The sequence below is a fragment of the Arachis stenosperma genome, chromosome 4 (assembly GCF_014773155.1).
Source record: "Arachis stenosperma cultivar V10309 chromosome 4, arast.V10309.gnm1.PFL2, whole genome shotgun sequence".
Lineage (NCBI taxonomy): Eukaryota > Viridiplantae > Streptophyta > Magnoliopsida > Fabales > Fabaceae > Arachis > Arachis stenosperma.
The window spans coordinates 132,455,293-132,478,050 of NC_080380.1; the positions used below are offsets into that span (position 1 = coordinate 132,455,293).

Sequence of the window (22,758 nt, forward strand, 5' to 3'; positions counted from 1 at the left end):
CTATAAAATACATCTAAATTTTTATATTGTTCAAAAACATCATTAAAAATTCAATTTCAAAATAAAAATAAAAATATTATTTATTTTTTAAAATTTAATTTTTGGTTAATTTTTAACAATTTTTTATTATTTAAATATTTATTTTTATATATCAATAATTCAAAAAATTTAAAAATTTATTTGTTTTTTTATTTTATTTTATTTTTTAAAATAAAATAAAAAATAATATTTAAAAAATACTTAGTTACGCTGAAATAAAAAAGCGACATCGAGCACGGGTCCAAATCTAATTACAGTCCGCAATTTCGAACACAATACACACACTAATATTTTGAGTTTGTCTATACTCTATAGTGTCTTTTTAAGTAAGCAAATACAACATAAAGGCATTATTAAGTGCTCTGAAGGTAAAATAAAAAGACTTACAATAAAATGACTTTGTTATAGATAATCATTAATAATTTGTCATTCAATTAATAAATCAGTGTAAGTGGCAGAAGTATAATTTAATTTTTAATAACACAAGGAAAAGTATGTGGAGCTAATAGAATATTTGTATAATATATACAATAAAAATTTAGGGAGTATTAGAGATATAATCATTAGTGTTATCTTTAATCATCAGTGTAAGTTTCTGGGATGAGTGGTATCATGACATGATATTAGACGGCATAGAATTCGATGGCCCAGAACGTTTGGACTATTAAATGGTCCCATAACAAAACATGTTTTTTAAGTTTTTTAACAACTGTTAAATAGTTCTTTAACTAATTTTAATTATAAATTAACCCCGTATATTTTATTTAATTATAAAAACTATTTTTTTATAAATTATTATTTTATGAATCAACTATTATGTTTATTAACAATAAAAAACAAAAACAATAACGAATTAGATCTTCTATTGATCGTAATAAAATTTTTTGTCATTCCAATGGATTAAAAGTTTATATTTAATCCGTGACGTTTGTACAGGGTTGCAAAATCGTGTTTCTTTGAAAACCAATTGATTGGATTATAAAAAAAATCAATTGAAAATTGCAAGTCAGTATGGTTTTCGCATAAATCAATCGATTGGTCATAGTATTTCAATCGATTGGACGATGAATAACATGTGAATTTTTTATAATTCAATCGATTGTTTATACCTTCCAACCCATTGAATGCGTCAAAAACAACTTGAGGTTCACAATTCAATCGATTGTTTTTGTTACTCAATCGATTGAATTCACCAAAACAATATCGATTTACCCAATTCAATCGATTGGAGTGTGCTACTCAATCGATTAAAGTGTGTACTATGTCTATTTCAATTTTTTTATCGTTTTTATAAATTATTAAATTATTATTCATCCATCTTATCTTTAAAATTCTATCTTCAATTTTTAAAATTTTATTTTGATTTAGATACTTTAATCTTATTTTTTCTTTAATATTAACATTATAAATTGGTGAATAATCCATCACCAATTATTCAATATCCAATTTTTTTCATTTGTTATCCGTCTATTTAATCGATTGGGTAGTAGAAGCAATTGATTGAATTATAAAAAATTACTTTTTATTCATCGTCCAATCGATTGAAATACTGTGACCAATCGATTAATTTATGCGAAAACCATGCTGGCTTGCAATTTTCAATCGATTGTTTTGTGATACACTATAATGATTGGTTTTTAAAGGAAACACGATTTTGCAACCTTGGACGAACGTCATGGATCAAATATAAACTTTTAATCCATTGGAATGACCAAAAACTTTATTATGATCTAATTCGTTATTGTTTTTGTTTTTTATTGTTAATAAACATAATAGTTGATTCATAAAATAATACTTTTTATAAAAGAAAAAATAGTTTTTATAATTAAATAAAATATACGGAATTAATTTGTATTTTAAATTAGTTAAAGGACTATGTAGTCATATTAAATCAGAAAGGTCAAAAATTTAATCTTTGGTGAATTCTAAAATTAATTTATATAATCTATTGTACATATGCTACAAATAAGCCATTGGTTCCCTAGGATAACTCTAATCATAATCATACATTTAGTCAATAAAATCTTGTTGATGCACCCAGCGGCCCCAGCATTGGTTGGAGTCGTAGCTCCATGCTTTCTGCATGTTGTGATTAAGGTCATTGTTGACAGAGAGCTTAAACGTATAATCAGGGCATGATTCAGCACTAAAATAGTCATTGCTTAGAAGGATAAAATACACGCGATTGCCCTTTTCACCTGAATTCTTCTTGGTGATCCATCTTCTACCATTGCAGACACACAAATCCGTCTTGTTCAAATAAGTAGCCGTCTGAAAGCATAGTATAATTCCCAACCTATCATTTGGAGCGAAATCACCTTGTGGTGGGAGAGAAAGATGTTCACCATCTTCTAGATTGAAACTTAAAAAAGATTGCCACGGTGAAACTTTTTCTTTCGTATATACCCATGTTGTGAACTCCATGATAAAGACCTGAGAACGATCACTGCTCGATGATCGAAAGAAATTGAATATGGATTCACAACGATCAAATCCTCTTTCATGATAAGCAATGAAAGAATTGCATGCTTCCAATATCTCAATACTTGAGGGGAGCACCGGGAGAGACTTAAGATTTGGGCAATTATTTAGACAAAGACGTTTGAGCTTGGGAAGTTTATGAAGGCTTATTGGTACATGGACAAATTTGTTACGAGACAGATTCAAATCAGTCAACAATGGCAAGTGGAAAATGTTGCAAGGGAATGCCAGTTCAGTTAGATTGCAGCAACTTAAGTCTAGACTGCATAGCAAAGGTAGACTCGATGAGACGGAACGTGGCAGGTTTCTTATGGCGGTTCGTTTCAAAGAAAGCAATGATAGTTTCATGCATTCCGCGAATTCTGGCAAGTTTACAAAACTGCTGCAATTGCTCAGGTCTAATTCCTCCAGTGAACTCATCTTCAGTTTGCCTGGAAAAGTTTTGAGACTTGTGCAATTGCTGAAATCCAATTGAACAAGGTTCTCATGGTGTGTAAGGGATGGGTGAACCTCACTCAGCCCTGAGCAGAATTGCAGATTAAGCTTTCGAAGCATTGGTGCGCCAGAAATATCAGGGGTTCCAGTTAGGTTCTCAGACACACTCAAATCCAGGTACTTCAACTTTTCAAGAAACTGAACCAAATAAAGAAATATGATATAACCTTAAGTTATCGAATAAATAGTCAAATTCGTCCCTCAAAAATTACTCATTCTCTAAATTGGTTCCTAAAATATTTTTTTAATCAAATTCATCTTTCAAAGATTTTTAGTTAGTCGCATTAATCCCTCCGTCACTTTCATTTCTCATGGTGTCAAAGTTTGCTGATATGGCACCTTAAGTGATGCCACAACAGACATCTGACAATCCTAATTAGGTGCTAACATGGTAAATTTATGAAATTAGATCAAATTAATCCTAATTTGAGGAATTTTAATGTCTCAAAGTCTTGTTCCATTTGGGGTTGATTTGATCTAGTTGCATAAACTTAGTATGTTAACAGTCAATTATGACAACTAGGAGTATACTATGGTCAATATAGTGTCACTTTAACGTGTCACATCAACAAATTTTGACGTCGTTAACAACGTAAATGACAAAAGAACTAATGTAATTAACTTAAAATCTTTGAAGGACGAATTAAAAAAAAACTTTCGGAGATCAATTTGAAGAACGAGTGATCTTAAGTTATCATTTAAATTTCATTCAAATGAGGTATTGACAAAAGGAACTTACCTTTTTCCCGTGCCAAACTTGTTCAATCTTGCTATTCCGCAGTTTAATTTCAACCAGTTCATACTTTTGATCTGCCAGGGGTAAAGTCTTCAAGGGACAGTAATTCCAATGAAGGACTTTTAATGATCTAGGAAGGTAGTTGAGACCAAGTGGAAGTTTCATGCCATGTAAACTGAGAAATGTCAGTTGACTTGTCTTTGAAAAGGCTTCAATACTCCACTGAGCTTCATAACTTGAGTGTAGAACAATTCCTTGAATTGCTTCAGTTCCCTGCAAAATGCAATACCGTCATCTTACAAAATGATTTGTTTATGTAACACAATCATACCACATTTGTTGCAAGGAAATTGGCACCTACCATATCATTTGTCAAAACTTGATCAATGTCCTTTTTAGACCACAACCTGCTTCATTTCTCGGGATTAGTTGGAAATTCTTGAAATACAATATTTTTTCCCATATCTTGAAGCAGATCATGCATTTCCAACATCTCATCCTTACTTAGAGTTATCAAAGATTTTTCAATCAAAGTAACAATCCCATTTTCAATTCCATCATAATAATCACACATCTGTAATATATTTACTACTTCATCTCTGTTCATTCCTTTGAAGAAACAAGCAATATCCAGAAAGATATATTTCTCTGTTGGCTCTAAATGGTCAAAGCTTATTTTCAGTGTATTGAGGATTTCCAAGGGTAGAACGCTCCTCAATTCTCTAGCAGTTCTATGCCAAAAATGAAGATCTCTGCCACACAAATAGGAACCTAATACCTTAAGTGCCAATGGAAGGCCACCAGTATATTTGACAATGTCTTTGGACAAATCCAAATAGCCTTCTTCTGGTTTATCTCTTTTAAAGGCTTTCAAACAAAAGAGTCGGAGGGCTTCTTCTTCCACCAACCCTTCAACCTTATATGTTCCATTCACTCTATGTATCTCAAGCAAATGCATGTACCTAGTTGTGATAATTACTGTGCTTCCAGGACCAAACCAATCTTGCTTCCCAGCCAAATTTTCCAACTGGATTTCCTCACTTATATCATCAAGAACAAGAAGAACCTTTTTCTTGCATAACCAGTTTCGTATCATCTTCTTTCCATCTTCAATGTCATAAAATTCATCACTAACATTTAGTGTTGAGAGAAGAAGCTTTTGTAAGTGAACAAAACCTTTTGCCTTGGAAACCTCCCGAACATCCCTCATAAAGCAACAAACTTGAAACTTGGATTGGATGGCTTCATAGACTGCTCTAGCAACGGTAGTTTTACCTATGCCACCCATGCCCCATATGCCTACAAAGTGAACATTATTTGACCCCATACCTAGAAGTGAGAACACATCCTCCATCTTTGGAAGAATCCCAACAAGATTTTCTGGGCAAGATGGAAATTTTGGAAGTAGCTTTTTTGTATGTGGTCAACTATGTTCTCCACCAGTCTTGCCTCCTGCCTGATAAAGAGAAGAAAGGTAAATCATACATCTACCCAATCTGACAAGAAACACCGGCTAATTCTAAGAACAACAATGCTACATAATCAGCAAATATTATTTTTTGAGGGGGAAATGATATGAGAAAACTCACTGGTTCTTGGAGTCCCAACCAGAAAAGCTAGCAATTTGGGTCAAAGCATCTGTCCATCTTCTAATCTTATCACTGTCTTGACCAAATCTATTCTGATGCTTTCTAAGAGCTTTCTTGAAGTTTCCTTTTTGATGCCTAACATCAGAAGGCTCCACATTGTAGAAGACTGGCACAACAGATAGCCCATGATTCTTGCTGCACTCAATGATCTTGTGTAGCTCGTCCAAGCACCAACTGGAGGAAGCATAGTTTGGCGAGAGAACAACGACAGCAAACATAGATTCTTCTATTGCTTTCAAAAGTTCATCTTGAATAATATCACCTTTCTCAAGGTTCTTGTCGTCTCTGTAAGCTGTGATTCCTCGCCTTTCTAGTGAGGCAGATAGATGATCAGTGAAGCCTTTCCGGGTGTCTTCTCCCCTAAAACTCAAGAACACCTGATGCTTACAAGAGTCTCCGGTTGCGGTAGAAGAAGAGGCTTCACCTTCACCTAAAGCAGACGCCATATATGTTCAGCTATATGCTGCTCGGCGGTGCCTCTCTTCCGGGTTCAACACATTTCTCGGATAAATAGTATTACTAAAATGAACTCCAGTGTGAATACACGAAAGTGGGTAGAAGCTGCATGGGCTGTGTTCTACTCTGGAAAGGGTGGCAAGGGAATCTTCGGTGGAATTACTCTGTCACCAACCATGTATCTATTTGTAATCATTTTGTTTCTAATTCTCATGTGGCTGGTGCATATCCTCAAAAAGAGCAGTTAAGGTAGTTTTTCAATTGAAATATTAGACAAACATTTTTTTTAGACTAAGTCCAAGATTTTTTTCTAGAATAAATCTGAAAAAAATTATTATTTTCTAAAAAAAATTAAAATAATTTTAAATATTAATTTTTTTTTGGTCAGTTGGCCTCATGTCAAGATGAATTGCACTACATTTTAATGAGTTTATATAGACATTAGGCGAACTTCTTATCGGATCCAATTCACAAAATATAAATACAATTTGCAGTTAATTCATTTACAATACATTACATAAATTCACTCTCTTTACTTTTTTATTTTTTTTTATTTAAAAAATGTCTTGAACTCCATTATTAATAATTTATTGGAGAAATATTATTAATTTATAATGAATCTTCTATATTTAATTCTTCTCAATTTATATTTGTTGGCATGCTAAATATGATATATGACGATGCTAATAATTTTGTACTACATATTATTAGTCAACAAGGCAAAAAATGAATGAAAAAACTTACTATAAATTTCTAATAAAAACAAGATGATATTTTTTATTATAAAAGATACTATTTTAATAAATATCAATTAGTTAGTAATTTTAATTACTATTTGGTCATTTTTTCTTAAAATATTCAAAAATTAATCCTCCTTAATAATTTGATACCAAAAATGTTTTCTAATAATTAAAGCCGATGTTTTAGAATAATTTTTTTTTCTTTACGTCAACGGAAAAAGAAAAAGAAAAAAAAAAGGAAAACAGATAAACTAAATTTTGTGACTTGCGAGTCTCCCACCAAAAATTCAAAAAAATAAAGCTTGTGCTTGGCGTGGCTCTGTTTTCTTTCATTCTGATTGTGAATGCTGAGAAATTCAGAGATTCTTGAATCTTCAAAGAGACCAAGCTCACAAGGTAATTCTTCTTGTGTTGTTGTTCTTCTCCTTTTCCTTTTTCTTTTTTACTTTCCTTTGGTTTTTGGTGTCATACGATAATGGATTCTTTTAGTACCCATTAAAGTTTTGGCCTCAAAATCGAGTCTTTGATAGGAATTTGGCATTTTAAATCATGTATCTTTTCACTTCTTGCATTTTTTTGGTAGAATATCAATCCACCTCTCTCTGCTTTCTTCTTCTTGTGATCATGGGTGGTGTGAAACTGTTAATAATTTCATTTCAATGTGTAACAAAATCTGTTTTGTTGGTGAATTCAAAGCTGTATCATTTCTTGCAGCTTCCGGTTGTCAACTAAGTCGTTCACTGTTATTGCTACAATCACCTCTTTTCCCGTCCAGTGATTGCATGAGAATCTAGATTCTTTGATTAGGGATTTGCATACAAAAATTATGAAAATTTTATGATTTGGTGCTCTTTTTCATTATTGGTATTATCATTTTCTTTTGGAATCTTGGTATGCTAAAATTAGTGACAATTATCTAGTGATGTGGATACTGAACTTTGGACTTGATAAAAATTCCGTTAAAAAACATTAGAAATTAACTATGATCCCTTTAATTATTGACAATGATTTATGTCTATGATTTCTCATACATTAATTAGGATGTGCTTATGTTATTAAATTGTAACAAGAATTAATCCTGTTTAACATTTATTCTTCCTGTTTGTTTTATGGATTGGACCTGCATTGTTTGCCTTGATGGTCTAACGTTTCATAATTTTGCTGTAGATATAGACATTGTAGCTGGCATATGAAAAGTCAAAAACTGACATAAGGTTGTATTTTCACATATTTCAGGGCATACTACAGTCTTACAGACATTGTCTTTTGTTGTACATCATTAGACCAAAATCGTTGTTGGAATCTCTGGATGATGGCTTCTCAACGCGGAAAACGGAAACTCGAAGTACCACATGCCCCTCCAAGGAAGCCTCAAATTCTACTCGCTGCTTGCGGATGTTTGGCTGCTGAGCAATTTGCACTCCTTTGCAATTATTTCTTAGAGTGGGCAGAAGTTAGAACAGTTGTAACAAAAGCTGCTCAGAAATTTGTTAAAGTTTCTGATATTCCCCATACTGTGCCTATATATACGGATGAATATGAATCGTTTATTTGGAAAAAATTGGGTGATCCAGTTGTTCACATTGAACTTGCTAACTGGGCTGAAATCTTGGTCATTGCCCCCTTATCAGCAAATACTCTTTCAAAGGTAATCAAACTGAGATTTGCTTCTTTTTTTATTTTATAAATTATGTTCATATAACATGATAAAAATTGTTATAATGAATCCAATTTGCTACTGAAAGATCATAGTGCTAACAAATTAGTTCCCAAAAGGTATTACATTGGTCTGAGGTACTCCATTGATGAATTATGTTATTGCCAATAGATTTTCTTAGCGTTTACAAACTAATTTTTTAGAGACTAATTTGCTAGCAAATTGATAGTTTAAGGATTAGTTTGTTAGTATGTTACTTTTTAAGGACTAATTTGGCATCACATTGATGTGTCTTTTATGGACCAAATTGGTGATGCTTGCAAAATGTTATTTAATTCCTACTTCCTAGGCATCATGTAATGTTCAGTTGTTATTATGTATAAAGCTATGTCTAACATTGTCACATATGTGCTGCTGTAGATTGTTGCTGGGTTTAGTGACAATTTACTGACATGTATTGTAAGAGCTTGGGACTACAGCAAGCCAGTGTTTGTTGCAACATCCATGAACACTTTAATGTGGAAAAACCCTTTTTCAGAAAGGCATTGCATCGCCATTGAAGACCTTGGCATTAATTTAGTCCCCCCGCCTTCCGGGAATAACCCAGAGATGGCTGATCCCGCGGTGATTTACTCCACTGTGAGGCTCTCCTATGATTCAAATATGAAGAAGGGACAGGGTGCGGTTTAGCATTTGTTTTGAGAATTGTGAGTGTAAATAGGATTCTTAAGGCTTCTTGATCTTCTGCTGTTGCATCATTCTTTTTGGCAATTTTTGTGTTTTCTCATACATCAAGTGTGATCATAGTTTTTGTGTATCACTGCTTGAGGGTTGGGACTCTAGTCTCTTTAATTTCTGTTAGTGTGTAACTGGTTGTGTTAAGCATCATTAGGAATAAAATTGTAGCAACCTTTTGTGATTCTTTGCAGTTCTGTAGAATGACCTCAAATGTAAAACAAGTTCTGGCTTTTTGCATACATGAATAAAAAATACTGAATGTAATCATAGAGGAATAAGCTAGTTTCAAATATCTTAGCAAATTTTATGGATTCAATTAAATATGTAAAATGTGGTTATTCTCTATTCATCAATTCTGATAGATTTATGATTAAAATCTACAAGCTTGATCCATCTTGATATTGTCTTAAGCCGCATAGTAGAAGGTATATATTAGCTTAAAGTAAAAATGCAAAATGGAAGTGTTTTCAAAGAAACTGCATGTAATCATTGTATCTTTAGTTCAGAAGTCAAGACTAAAGATATGTTCTGCTTTTCAGTAATGGCATAAAGCAAATTTGACCTAAGTAGCTTAACTTTATGGGCAGTGCTATGGTGAGGATGGTAAATTTTTTCAGCATATGAGGAAAGGAGGTGGATATCCTCTGATGGAGGCACGTGTTCGAGTGGTCTTGATTAGAAGAGACAAGTCCTGCTAGAAGTTCAGGTAGTGCAGGTATTGTGGGTCAGTTTGATGTTGACTGATGCAAGATTAGGTTAGCAGTAATTGTGATGTGGTGATAATTAAGTTATTAGATTTTTGGGTGTTGAATCCAATAATTTTTGTTAAGTGGGTGAGCTTATGTTGTTAGTGATTGGAATATAATAAAAACGGTTGGGAAGATAACAAAAACCAAATGAATGGATAAAGACTTGCATTATTTAGGCCGAGTAATTATTTTTAGTAGCTGAATTATTTTTGAAAAATAAATATATTAGGACAGTGTTATAACTCTTTTTTTTGGGCTTAGTTCTTATTTAATAATAATAATAATAACTATGTAAAAAGAAGTGTTAAAAATAACGTGAATAAATTATTTTTATAATTAAATTTAATTATTATTTTTTTTTATATTTTTCATAAGTTATTAGATTAATTTAGTTAAACTTAGTTACTAATTAAAATGACTCAATTATATAATATTATCGTAGTATATTTATATATTATATATTATATTTATTTATTTATTCATTGAGTATATTTTTCATTGAATATATAATACTATATTTATTTGTAATTTTTAAATGAATTAATGAAGCATTTTTTGTTAGACATTTAGACAATCATTATTTTATTTGTCAAAATTTTCGTTGAAAATTGGAAAGAGTTAAAAATCTGAAAAGTGCTTTCTCTATTAGAATAGTTGTATAGCTCAAAATGTACTTTATTCTTTTATTATTATTATTATTATTTGGATAGAAGGTGCTTTTTTCTTTATTTTTTATTTTTTTTGGATATCTTTATTTTTTGAACATCTTCAATTTAAAAATAGTAATAATATGCTTATTTTTTAATTTAAAAACTTAGTTTATCAAAATTACATAAAATTGTTAATTTAAATTACATCCATTTAAATTTTAAATTAATTTTTTTTGTAAATTTAAATTATTTAAATAAAGTTAGATTAATTAAAAAATAAAAACAAAAATAATTATTACCCATCGTACCTCATCCAATTCACTGGTTTCATAGTTCATACCCTACCACGCACTTGCTTGTGGTATAATTTTTGTAATTATTTTTTTGTTTTGTTTTGTTTTTTTGTTGTTATTATTATTATTCTTTAAATCTATATCATATTTCTTACTTGGTTTATAACGTTATTAGTATCATATCGTATGCATCACATAATATTTAGACCAGCTCTGCAAAATAAAACCCAAATACCATAGATCAAAAATATTCTTCGTGACACCAGACAAAAAGTCCAGAAGATTATTCATGGAATTACCCATTAATCATCCATTAACACTACCGACAACTCGATGAACAATTTTTACGAGTTTTGTGAATGCAGCAACACATTGCAAGGTATTTGGTAGCGTCACATTAAAGAGGTTGACATGTGTTGTGACGTTGCCAAATATCCTGCTGCTAGGGGTGGAAATAGGCCAGGCGGCCTGCCAAGGGCCTACAGCCTGGCCTGTGTTTGGCCTGACCTAGCCTGACCTGATAAGAAATAGGCCCAGTAGCCTGGCCTGATAAGAAATAGGCCCAGGCTTAGGCTATTAAAAAAGCCTATATTCTTTAAAAGGCCAGGCCTAGGCTTTTGAAATAGCCTGTTGGGCCTGTCAGGCCGGCCTGAGCCTGCAAATATATATAGAGAATTTTATTATACTAGTAAAAATGCTATTAGAAGGATTTGAACTTGGGTCTTCTATGTTATAATAATACCTTTATCCACTCAACCATTTGTCTCTTTAATTATATATGTGTATTTTGTATCAATATTATTCATAAATTTATTATTTTATATTTTATAATTTTAAAAATTAAATTATATCTTAAATTTAATTATTATTAAAAAAATAGGCCTATTGACAGGCTTCAGGCCAGGTCAGATTTAACAACAGGTCAGGCTCAGTACTCATTAAAAAGCCTATACCAGGCTACAGGCCAGGCTAAGGCCAATATATTCTATTACAGGCCTAGTCTGTTAAGAGTAAAGCCTGGCCTGGCCTGACCTGTTTCCACCCCTACCTGCTGCTGCATTCACAGAACTCGCAGAAATTGTCCACCGAATTGTCAGTAGTGTTAATGGATGATTAATTGGTAATCCCATGAATAATCTTCCGAACTTTTTGTCTGGTGTCCCGAAGAATATTTTTGGTCTATGGTATTTGGATTTTGTTTTGTAAAATTGGTCTAAATATTGTGTGATCCATACGATATGATGCTAATAAGGTTATAAACTAAGCAAAACATATGATATGGACCTAAAGAATAATAGTAACCAAAAAAAAAAACAATGACAAAAATTATACCAGAAGCAAATGCGTGGTAGGATATGAACTATGAAGCCAGTGAATTGGGTTGGGTGCCGTGGGTAATAATTATTTGTTTTTATTTTTTAATTAATTTAACTTTATTTAAATAATTTATATTTATAAAAAATTTAATTTAAAATTTAAATGGATATAATTTAAATTAACAATTTTATTTAATTTTGATAAACTAAGTTTTTAAATTAAAAAATAAGCATATTATTACTATTTTTAAATTAAAGATGTCCAAAAAAAATAAAAAACAAAGAGAAAAGCACTTTCTATTCAAAAAAAATTAATAAAAGAATAAAGTATATTTTAAGCTATACAGCTATTTTGGTGGAGAAAGCACTTTTCAGATTTTTAACTTTTTTTAATTTTCGACAAAAATGTTGACAGGTAAAATAATAATCGTCTAAGTGTCTAGCAAAAAATCTTCATTAATTCATTTAAAAATTATAAATAAATATAGTATTATATATTCAGTGGAAAATATACCCAAAATAAATAAATAAATAAATAAATAAATAAATATAATATATAATATATAAATATAATACGATGATATTATATAATTGAGTCATTTTAATTAGTAACTAAGTTCAACTAAATTAATCTAATAACTTATGAGAAACATAAAAACAATAATATTTAAATTTAATTATAAAAATAATTTATTCATGTTATTTTTAATATTTCTTTTTACATAGTTATTATTATTATTATTATTATTATTATTATTATTATTATTATTATTAAATGAGGACTAAACCCAGGAAGAAGAGTTATAACTATCCTAATATATTTATTTTTCAAAAATAATGCAGCTACAAAAAGTAATTACGCAGCCCAAATAACGGAAGTCTTTATCCATTCATTTGGTTTTTGTTATCTCCCCAACCTTTTTTATTATGTTCCAATCAATAACAACATAAGCCCACCACCTAACAAAAATCATTGGATTCAACACCTAAAAATCCAATAACTTAATTATCACCACATCATAATTACTGCTAACCTAATTTTACATCAGTCAACATCAGGCTGGCCTACAACACCTGCATTACCTGAACTTCTAGCAGGACTTGTCTCTTCTAACCAAGACCACTCTAACACGTGTCTCTATCAGACGATATCCACCTTCTTTCCTCACATGCTGAAAAAATTTACCATCCTCACCATAGCACTGGCCTAACTTTATTACCTTGGTTAGGCCCAAAACTGAAGAGAATAAAGAAACAAAAGGCACTATTTGCATTATGGGTGGCAACAGAGCAGGTAGGGGCAGTTTTTATCCTATCCGATACCGTTCCGTTCTACAGTAGCCGTATAAAATCTGCTTTAATCCTATCTGTAGATACTAAAAACTTGTACCCTAAATCGTCCCAATTTCTAAGATACTTGCCCTGTCTTTACCTGCCTTTATTAATTATTGAAATCTAATAAATAAAATTAAATTTCAAAATTTATATAACCATAGTTATATATAACATAAATTAAACTAAAAACTTAAGAATGATTTAATATCAAACAATAATATTAATAATTTTTTTAATTTTTTTAACATGTATTAGATATAGTTGTTTCGGTCTTCTATCTTGTCCCTATTTTAGTATTTTAAATTAAAATTCAAAATTTTATTTTTTAACTCATTTAAGTAATCTAATCCTCAAAAGAACATGGTCTTAATATTTGAACTTAACACTAAATAATATATTTGGTTCTATTAATTAAATTCAAATTCAAATTCCCTTGTTGTTTCTTTTAGTTACCAAAAAAAAATTCAAATTCAAATTTTTATTTTTTAATTTAATAAAACAACTTTAATTATTTAAAGAGTATTTTTATCGTTTAAAATTATATGAAAAGTGCAATTTTAGTCTTTTAAAATCAAATTTAAAGTTTAACATTATAAATTCATTAAATGATATCAATCCAAATTAGAATTAGATTTCTAAATAAAAAAAAAAGAAAAGAAAAAATTTTCTGCAGCGAAGAACAATATGAATAAAGAAAAAAAAAGTGAATGATAATTAAAGTGAGATTAGGATTAAGTAAAAGTTATATAATTTGTTATTGGATTGGTTGTTCGAACTTGTAAGTCGGTCATTAATTTTCATAAAGACATTTTTGTTTTTATTAAATTACCTATAAGAGTATTTGATAAATTAAATTTTAAAATTATATTTTCTAATTCATTTAAACAAATTTAATTCTAAGATCATTTTTATTGTTTAAATTTCTAGTTTTTTTATGCATTTAAACAACATCAATACTAAAAGGGTATTTTTGTCTTTTTATTAATATTTAAATAAATATTTTAAAATTTTAAAATTAATCTTTAAAAGAGATAATTTTATCTTTTAAAATTTAAATATAGTTTTTTAGTTTTTAATAATTAAACAACTCTAACCCTAGAATGATATATTTTTGTCTTTTTTATAATTAAACTAAAATAAGTTTTACTCTTTTTAAAATTAAATTAAATTTTTAATTCAAATTAAATAACTTTAATCTTAAAAAGTATTTTAGTCTTTTAAAATTAATACCAAAAAATATGTTTGACTTTTCAGTTTTTTAAACCTTTTATAATAATGTTATAATAGTCTTTTTTTTTTCAAAAATGTTATAATAGTTTAATACTTTAATATGAGTAATATTAACTATATAAAAGGGGATGAGAATTTTTCTTTTTATTGCTTTTCTCTTCGTTGTTTTTGGGTCTGAAGTTTGAATTTTGTGGCTATTTTTTTTTTTTGGTGACTTAAAAGAAAATAAACAAAAACTAAAAACGAGAAAAAAAAAATAAGAAACTGCTTAAGAAAGGCAGTCCCGCTGAATACTACTCTCAAATTCTTTCCAAGGCAACGGAAGCTCCACTTGGGGAGAAGGGTCCTCATTGTGGTCTTTGCCATGATGTCTGCTACTGTATTTGCATCTCTCAAGATCAAACGAAGATCAGCACGCCATTTCCAAGACATGATATCTCAAATTTTTAACACCAAAGGATCAATAAACCCAGAGCAATCTTGTAAATTATTGACAATAGTAAAAGCCTCCACACAATCTGTCTCACATATAATGTCTCTTTGTCCCGAGTCTCATGCTAAAAAAAAGCATCTCCAAATAGCAAACAACTCTCCTTGCAAAATGCTACGACTCTTAATTGTTCCCAGACAGCCTCGTTGCCACCTTCCCTTCCAATCTCTGCTAACACAAGCAAAACCAACTCGAGCACCACTGCCAGGATAGCTAGCATCACAATTAATCTTAAAGGTACCCACTGAGGGGGGAATCCAAGAGCCACTAATGGTTGAGGGGATAGATAGTCGTTGCAACTCAAAAAATATTTCGGAGCTCCTTTTCCAAGGACAAAGCCATACCAATCACCTTGTCTGTGGTCCAATGGTCGTGAGGATGAAAGATCTCGTTATTCCTCGAACGCCAAATCCACCAGAGACCAGAAAAGAATCTAAAGGGGCGTTGTTTGCTATTATGTAAGAACCAACTCATCAAATCCACTGGTTGATTGGAGATCCCTAAAGCTTGCCAAACAAGTTGGGCTTTTGGACAATCCCGAATAAAATGTAATACCGATTCCTGACCTGAGAAACATCGTGGACAGCTATCCGTGTGCGAAATGCCACTCCTAAAACGAAATGCAATAGTAGGAAGAGCCTCCCGAAGACATAGCCAGGCCAAAAATTTGTGCTTTTCCGGAACATGTTGACGCCAAAGCCAAAGCCAATTACCCCTATCCTCCCAACTAAACATCTTCTTACTGAGTCATAAATAACCACTATGAGCATCATAAACCTTTGAAACCGCACCAGTCCAACACCAACCGACCTCTGAACCAGCTTGAACATCTGGGTTGTAAGAGTTAATGTTGCTCTACAGAGACTGATTCAGAGGAGAATAGATATTCTCAAGGTTCCACTGTCCAGATGACCAAAGGTCCAAGATCTTGAGATCCGAATCAGAAATGTGAACGTAATCCATCTCCTGACACAGTCGCCCCTCTCTTCTCCATTTAGAAAACCAAAAGTTCTGTTCCAAATCCCCAATGCACCAAATAAAACCTTCCTTCAGGATATCCCAAGCTCGACATATACTCTTCCAAACATAAGATCCTCTTTCTCGAGACCGACTAAGACAATCATCCTTAGAAGAATGGTATTTCTCCGTCAACAGTTGAACCCATAGCTTATCGGGATGGTGAAAAAGTTGCCAAACTAGTTTTCCAAGAAGAGCAATATTGGTACAAAAAGGATCTCTAATTCCCAGACCTCCAAACTTCTTAGGGGTGACCAACACTTTCCAGTTAACTAGATTCAGGCCTCTACCATCAGCTTGACCCTTCTATAGAAAGTTTCGCATCATAGATTCTATCTTATTAGTTACCCCTTTAGGGAAGATAAATACTTGCATACGATAAGTAGGAATCGCAGTCACTACCGAGTTGAGCAAACAGAGTCTACCTGCCTTATTAAGCAATCTCCCTTTTCAGCTGGCTAGCCTTCCCCGAATCTTGTCCAGAACATCATTGAAAGTTGCGCGTGTCACCCGAGAGTGATTAAGGTTCACCCCTAAATACTTGCCCAAGTTCTGGACAAATTTGATGGAGGAGACTCCAGTGAAAATCTCTTTTCTTGTTGCTGAAACATTCCTAGAGCATAGCGCTTTAGATTTCTCCACATTCACCTTCATCCCAGAGGCTCTGCAGAAATTTTCCAAAGCTACCATTACAGTTTGTTTCAAAACAATGTTATATTCCATACTTTTGTCTTCTGATAATCACAAATGAAACTAGCAAATGATGTCTATTCATATGGTTTAACTAGTGAAAAATTTATGGTGCTCTCGGAAATTTGTGACCATGGGTGTGACTCTAGATTTGTTCGTTTTGTTCCTTATTCAAATACTCTTCGTCCATGTGGAATTGGTGCCAAAAGTTTGCGTCCTTATTTTCAATTAAAGAAACCTGACAAGCCAGAAAAGTTAGAATCAGTCACATTAAATAACTTAATTAGGTTTACATAATTAGAGGATGAACAAGAATTTGAATTTTATTTAATATCAAATATATTTATATTTTGAATTTTTTTTATTTGTTGTGGTTGAATTTAGTCCCATTGTATAATTAATAATTTTAATTTTTATAATAATAATAATTTTCTCTTATTATATAATTTTCTCTACTTGATTGCTCAAAAACATCATATACACTAGTTAAGGACTTACATCAATTTGATAATCTGAATGAAATTCAGTCCAAATTTTAAATTTTTATTAGAGGCATCAATTTATCTAGACTGATTATTCTTTCGTTCTATTAAGATGATGAAATTCATCATGGGGGCAATAAAGGAAATGAAGGAGCACAGTTCTTTGTATAAGTAAGGAAAATAATGTGAAAAAATTTTAAGGTTGACTGCAAAATTGCAAATGATGTGGTTCAGGCTCCATGAGAATTTTTTATTTCTTGAATTATTGTTTGAGCATTTTAGTCAATTAAATAGATTTTGATACAAGTGTAGTAACAGAGCAGTTAAATGTAAACTTGTGAATATATGTCATAGTTTACAAATAGTTTTACTATTCCTATTGCTTGATTAACATCTCTTTCTCAAGTATGCTTGCATCAGTAAATTAAATTATTATAACGAAACTTTTGAGAAATAAGTGTTAGTATAGCTCCATTGGTTTGGTTGAGGCTTCCATCTTTTTCATGAAACAAATGTTCTCTTTTCTAATTTGTCAGCATTAACAGCAGTATCACATTATGATTCTTATGGCAAAACTTGTCAACTTTTGTTCTATACAGGTTTCTTATTATCCAGAACCTGAAATTCAATATGGCTTTCTTCTCTGGAATTGCTGAATCTATGACTGGGGCCCTTCTTTGTACTTTGCGTTCTTCTCTGCATTTGGCTTGGCTGCTCTCCAGTGAAAGCCACTTGTATAGAACATAACGTAGGAAAATTTTCATTTGCTGAAGGAGGTTTGCTGCCTAACTTGATGGATCTTTGTAGAATGTGAAAAGCTAGTTAGCTTTATGGCTGCAAATAACTTGAATCCGCTGTCTTTGTAATAAGGTCCTTGATGGAAGTTTCTTGCTTATCTCCCTTCAATTTCTGAATCTATTCTGGCTTGTCAAGACCGGAAACTGGGACTATAAAGGGCTTTAAACTCATAAGCTGCCAAAAGTCAAAGGTCTACTCTTAGCAATGAATTCACCATTCTTTTTCTAAGTAAAAAGGTAAAGCCAATGACTCTCTCTTCGCCAACAACAACTCCTCTTCTAATAACATGAAGCCAATGACTCTCTCTGATGACAAGGACATAGCTCCACGTGTATCGTTGCACTTCTTGCATTTTTTGGTAGAATATCAATCCACAGCTCTCTGATGGGTGTGAAACTGTTAATAATTTATTCGAGAAAAAAAATAATTTCATTTCAATGTGTAACCAAATCTGTTTTGTTGGCGAATTCAAAGCTGTATCATTTCTTGCAGCTTCCGGTTGTCAACTAAGTCGTTCACTGTTATTGCTACATTCACCTCTTTTCCTGTCCAGTGATTGCATGACAATCTAGATTCTTTGATTAGGGATTTGCAAACAAAAATTAAAATTTTATGATTTGGTAATCTTTTTCATTATTGGTACTATCATTTTCTTTTGGAATCTTGGTGTGCTAAAACTAGTGACAATAATCTAGTAATGTGGATACTGAACTTTGGACTTGATAAAAATTCCGTTAAAAAACATTAGAAATTATCTATGATCCCTTTAATTATTGACAATGATTTATGTCTATGATTTCTCATACATTAATTAGGATGTGCTTATGTTATTAAATTGTAACAAGAATTAATCCTGTTTAACATTTATGCTTCCTGTTTATTTTATGGATTGGAGCTGCATTGTTTGTCTTGTGGTCTAACGTTTAATAATTTTGCTGTAGAAATAGACATTGTAGCTGGCATATGAAAAGTCAAAAACTGACATAAGGTTGTATTTTCACATATTTCAGGGCATACTACAGTCTTACAGACATTGTCTTTTGTTGTACATCATTAGACCAAAATTGTTGTTGGAATCTCTGGATGATGGCTTCTCAACGCGGAAAACGGAAACTCGAAGTACCACATGCCCCTCCAAGGAAGCCTCGAATTCTACGCGCTGCTTGCGGATGTTTGGCTGCTGACCAATTTGCACTCCTTTGCAAATATTTCTTAGAGTGGGCAGAAGTTAAAGCAGTTATAACAAGAGCTGCTCGGAAATTTGTTAAAGCTACTGATATTCCCAATACTGTGCCTGTATATACGGATGAATATGAATGGTTTATTTGGAAAAGATTGGGTGAACCAGTTCTTCACATTGATCTTGCTAACTGGGCTGAAATCTTGGTCATTTCCCCCTTATCAGCAGAGACTCTTTCAGAGGTAATCAAACTGAGGTTTGCTTCTTTTTTTATTTTATAAACTATGTTCATATAACATGATAAAAATGGTTATAATGAATCCAATTTGCTACTGAAAGATCATAGTGCTAGCAAATTGATAGTTTAAGGATTAGTTTGTTAGTATGTTACTTTTTAAGGACTAATTTGGCATCACAGTGATGTGTCTTTTATGGACCAAATTGGTGATTCTCGCAAAATGTTATTTAATTCCTACTTCAGTTGTTATTATGTATAAAGCTATGTCTAATGTTGTCACATATGTGCTGCTGTAGATTGTTGCTGGGTTTAGTGACAATTTACTGACATGTATTGACAGTATTGTAAGAGCTTGGGACTACAGCAAGCCAATGTTTGTTGCAACATCCATGAACACTTTAATGTGGAAAAACCCTTTTTCAGAATGGCATTGCATCGCCATTGATGACCTTGGCATTAATTTAGTCCCCCCGCCTTCCGGGCAACATAACGCCGCAGAGATGGCTGATCCCCCACTGATTTACTCCACTGTGAGGCTCTCCTATGATTCAAAGATGAAGAAGGGACAGGGAGCGGTTTAGCATTTGTTTTGAGAATTGTGAGTGAAAAAGGATTCTTAAGGCTTCTTGATCTTCTGCTGTTGCATCATTCTTTTTGGCAATTTTTGTGTTTTCTCATACATCAAGTGTGTTTTCTCCTTAGTGTATCACTGCTTGAGGGTTGGGACTTGGGACTCTAGTCTCTTTAATTTCTGTTAGTGTGTCAGTGGATGTGTTAAGCATCATTAGGAATAAAATTGTAGCAACCTTTTGTGATTCTTTGCAGTTCTGTAGAATGACCTCAAATGTAAAACAAGTTTTTGGCTTTTTGCATACATGAATAAAAAATACTGAATGTAATCATGGAGGAATAAGCTAGTTTCAAATATCTTAGCAAATTTTATGGATTCAACTAAATATGTAAAATGTGGTTATTCTCTATTCATCAATTCTGATAGATTTATGATTAAAATCTACAAGTTTGATCCATCTTGATATTGTCTTAAGCCGCATAGTAGAAGGTGTATATTAGCTTAAAGTATTTAAATGCAAAATGAAAGTGTTTTCAAAGAAACTGCATGTAGTCATATATCTTTACTTCAGTAATGGCATATAGCAAATTTGACCTAAGTACCTTTTTTTTTTTTGGTATTCGACCTAAGTAGCTTAACTTGATTACCTTGGTTAGGCCCAAAACTGAAAGAGCGGCTAAGGACGGTTTTTATCCTATCTGATCCCGTCCAACCTTACAGTATCTCATAAATTCTGCTCCAACTCTATCTGTGAATATTAAAAATCTATATCTTAATTAACCCGTCCCTACTTCTACGGATATCTACTCCAACTTTATCTGTCCATAGTAATTATTAAATTCTAATAAATAAAATTAAGTTTCAAAATTTATATAACTATAGTTATGTATAATCTAAATTAAACTAAAAATTTAAGAATGATATAATATCAAATAATAATATTAATAATTTTCTTAATTTTTTTAACATATATTTCTGGTCTTTTATTTTTGTTCTTATTTTAGTATTTTAAATTAAAATTTAAAATTTTACTTTAAATTTATTTAAGTAATTTAATCCTAAAAAAATATTTTAATATTTAAATTTAATACTAAATAATATATTTAGTTCTACTAATTAAATTCAAATTCAAATTCAAATTCTCTTGTTGTTTCTTTTAGTTACAAAAAAAAATCAAATGTAAATTTTTATTTTTAAATTTAAACAAACAACTTTAATTATTTAAAGAGTATTTTTATCATTTAAAATTATATGAAAAGTGGATTTTATTCTTTTTAAATCAAAATTTTAACATTATAAATGCATTAAATGATATCAATCCAAAATCCAAATTAGAATTAGATTTCTAAAGAAAAGAAAAGAAAAAATTTTCTACAACGAAGAACAATATTCTTAAGAAAAAAAAAAGGTGAATGATAATTGAAGTGAGATTAAGATTAAGTAAAACTTATATAATTGTCATTGGATTGGTTGTTTGAGCTTGTAAGTCAGTCATTAATTTTTATAAGGGCATTTTTATCTTTATTAAATTACCTATAAGAGTATTTGATAAATTATAAATTTAAAATTATGTTTTCTAATTCATGTAAACAAATTTAATTCAAGTCACAAAAAAAAATTAATTCTAAAATAATTTTTATTGTTTAAATTTTTAGTTTTTTGATGCATTTAAACAACGTCAATACCAAAAGGATATTTTTATCTTTTTATTAATATTTTAAATAAATATTTTAGAATTTAAAATTAATCTTTAAAAGAAATAATTTTATCTTTTTAAATTTAAATATAGTTTTTTAGTTTTTAAAATAATTAAACAACTATAACCCTATTACCCTAGAATGGTATATTTTTGTCTTTTTATAATTAAACTAAAATGAGTTTTACTCTTTTTAAAATTAAATTAAATAACTTTAATCTTAAAAAATATATTTTTTTTGGTAAAATCTTAAAAAATATTTTAGTAATTTAAAATTAATCAAAAAATATGTTTGACTTTTTCGATTTTTAAAACCTTTTATAATAATGTTATAATAGTCTTTCTTTTTTTAAAAATTTATAATAACTTTTTTTCTTGTCGGATAGATTGGACAACTTTCAATTCTAGATATCACAACACACTCACACTATACACTTACCCACATAATACTAATCACCAGGGTTCGAAACCAGATGCAGATGCAGCGTATTAAGAGGCACACAGATTACCATCTAAGCTAAGATAAATTGAAATAATAATCTTAGCCTAAACAAATTCTAATTAAAAAAAAACATAAGATAAATGTGAAGTAACTTTTTCCTAACTCTTTAAAGGGAGTTTACTCCAAAGTTTCAACTAGATGTGTATATGGTCTGGCTCGATTCGGATCCGAATATTTTAGGAGCTAATTTGATGTGATTTCATCGGATTTAGAGTCAAATAAAGGTCTCAAAAATAGACTTGGTCATTATTTAGGGTCGGGTCCAAGTCAAGGTGAATCCGGTTTCACGCGGTCTATATAAATCTTTAAAGAACTAAAAAAGGTATATATGTTTTAAATTAATTTTAATATTATATTATATTAATTATAAGGTTATTATTTTATTTTTAATCACACTTGTTAAATTAGAAAATAGATCAAAGAAGCATCAAATTAAAATTTATGGACAAATTGAAGTTCAAATATGGATATTAACTTTTCAGTAACAAATTTTTTCTTTATAAATAATTATATCATAAATAAGTTTTTTT

At 30.8% G+C, this 22,758-nt stretch overlaps 2 protein-coding genes and 1 pseudogene across 2 annotated transcripts; 2 read left to right on the forward strand and 1 right to left on the reverse strand.

The window, feature by feature from the left end:
- Window positions 1-2,026: 2,026 nt before the first annotated feature.
- LOC130975562 (TMV resistance protein N-like) lies at window positions 2,027-5,846 on the reverse strand (annotated as a pseudogene).
- A 2,019-nt stretch (window positions 5,847-7,865) lies between these two features.
- LOC130972959 (phosphopantothenoylcysteine decarboxylase-like) lies at window positions 7,866-8,943 on the forward strand. The gene is made up of 2 exons (XM_057897311.1): window positions 7,866-8,244; window positions 8,674-8,943. The coding sequence occupies exons 1-2, from the start codon at window positions 7,906-7,908 to the stop codon at window positions 8,941-8,943; spliced, it is 609 nt and encodes a 202-aa protein (XP_057753294.1). The 5' UTR covers window positions 7,866-7,905.
- Window positions 8,944-19,127: 10,184 nt separating this feature from the next.
- Window positions 19,128-20,040, forward strand: LOC130975563 (probable phosphopantothenoylcysteine decarboxylase). Its single transcript, XM_057900336.1, has 2 exons — window positions 19,128-19,463; window positions 19,756-20,040. Exons 1-2 carry the CDS (start codon window positions 19,128-19,130, stop codon window positions 20,038-20,040), a joined length of 621 nt encoding a protein of 206 aa, XP_057756319.1.
- Window positions 20,041-22,758: the final 2,718 nt, after the last annotated feature.

What these genes read in the sequence shown, in the direction of transcription:
- LOC130975563 (XM_057900336.1), top strand. Translation starts at nt 19,128, where the DNA reads ATGGCTTCTCAACGCGGAAAACGGAAACTCGAAGTACCACATGCCCCT. An exon ending in CAGCAGAGACTCTTTCAGAG is followed by an intron (nt 19,464 to 19,755) that starts GTAATCAAACTG and finishes GTGCTGCTGTAG; the next exon opens with ATTGTTGCTGGGTTTAGTGA.
- LOC130972959 (XM_057897311.1), top strand. Translation starts at nt 7,906, where the DNA reads ATGATGGCTTCTCAACGCGGAAAACGGAAACTCGAAGTACCACATGCC. An exon ending in CAGCAAATACTCTTTCAAAG is followed by an intron (nt 8,245 to 8,673) that starts GTAATCAAACTG and finishes GTGCTGCTGTAG; the next exon opens with ATTGTTGCTGGGTTTAGTGA.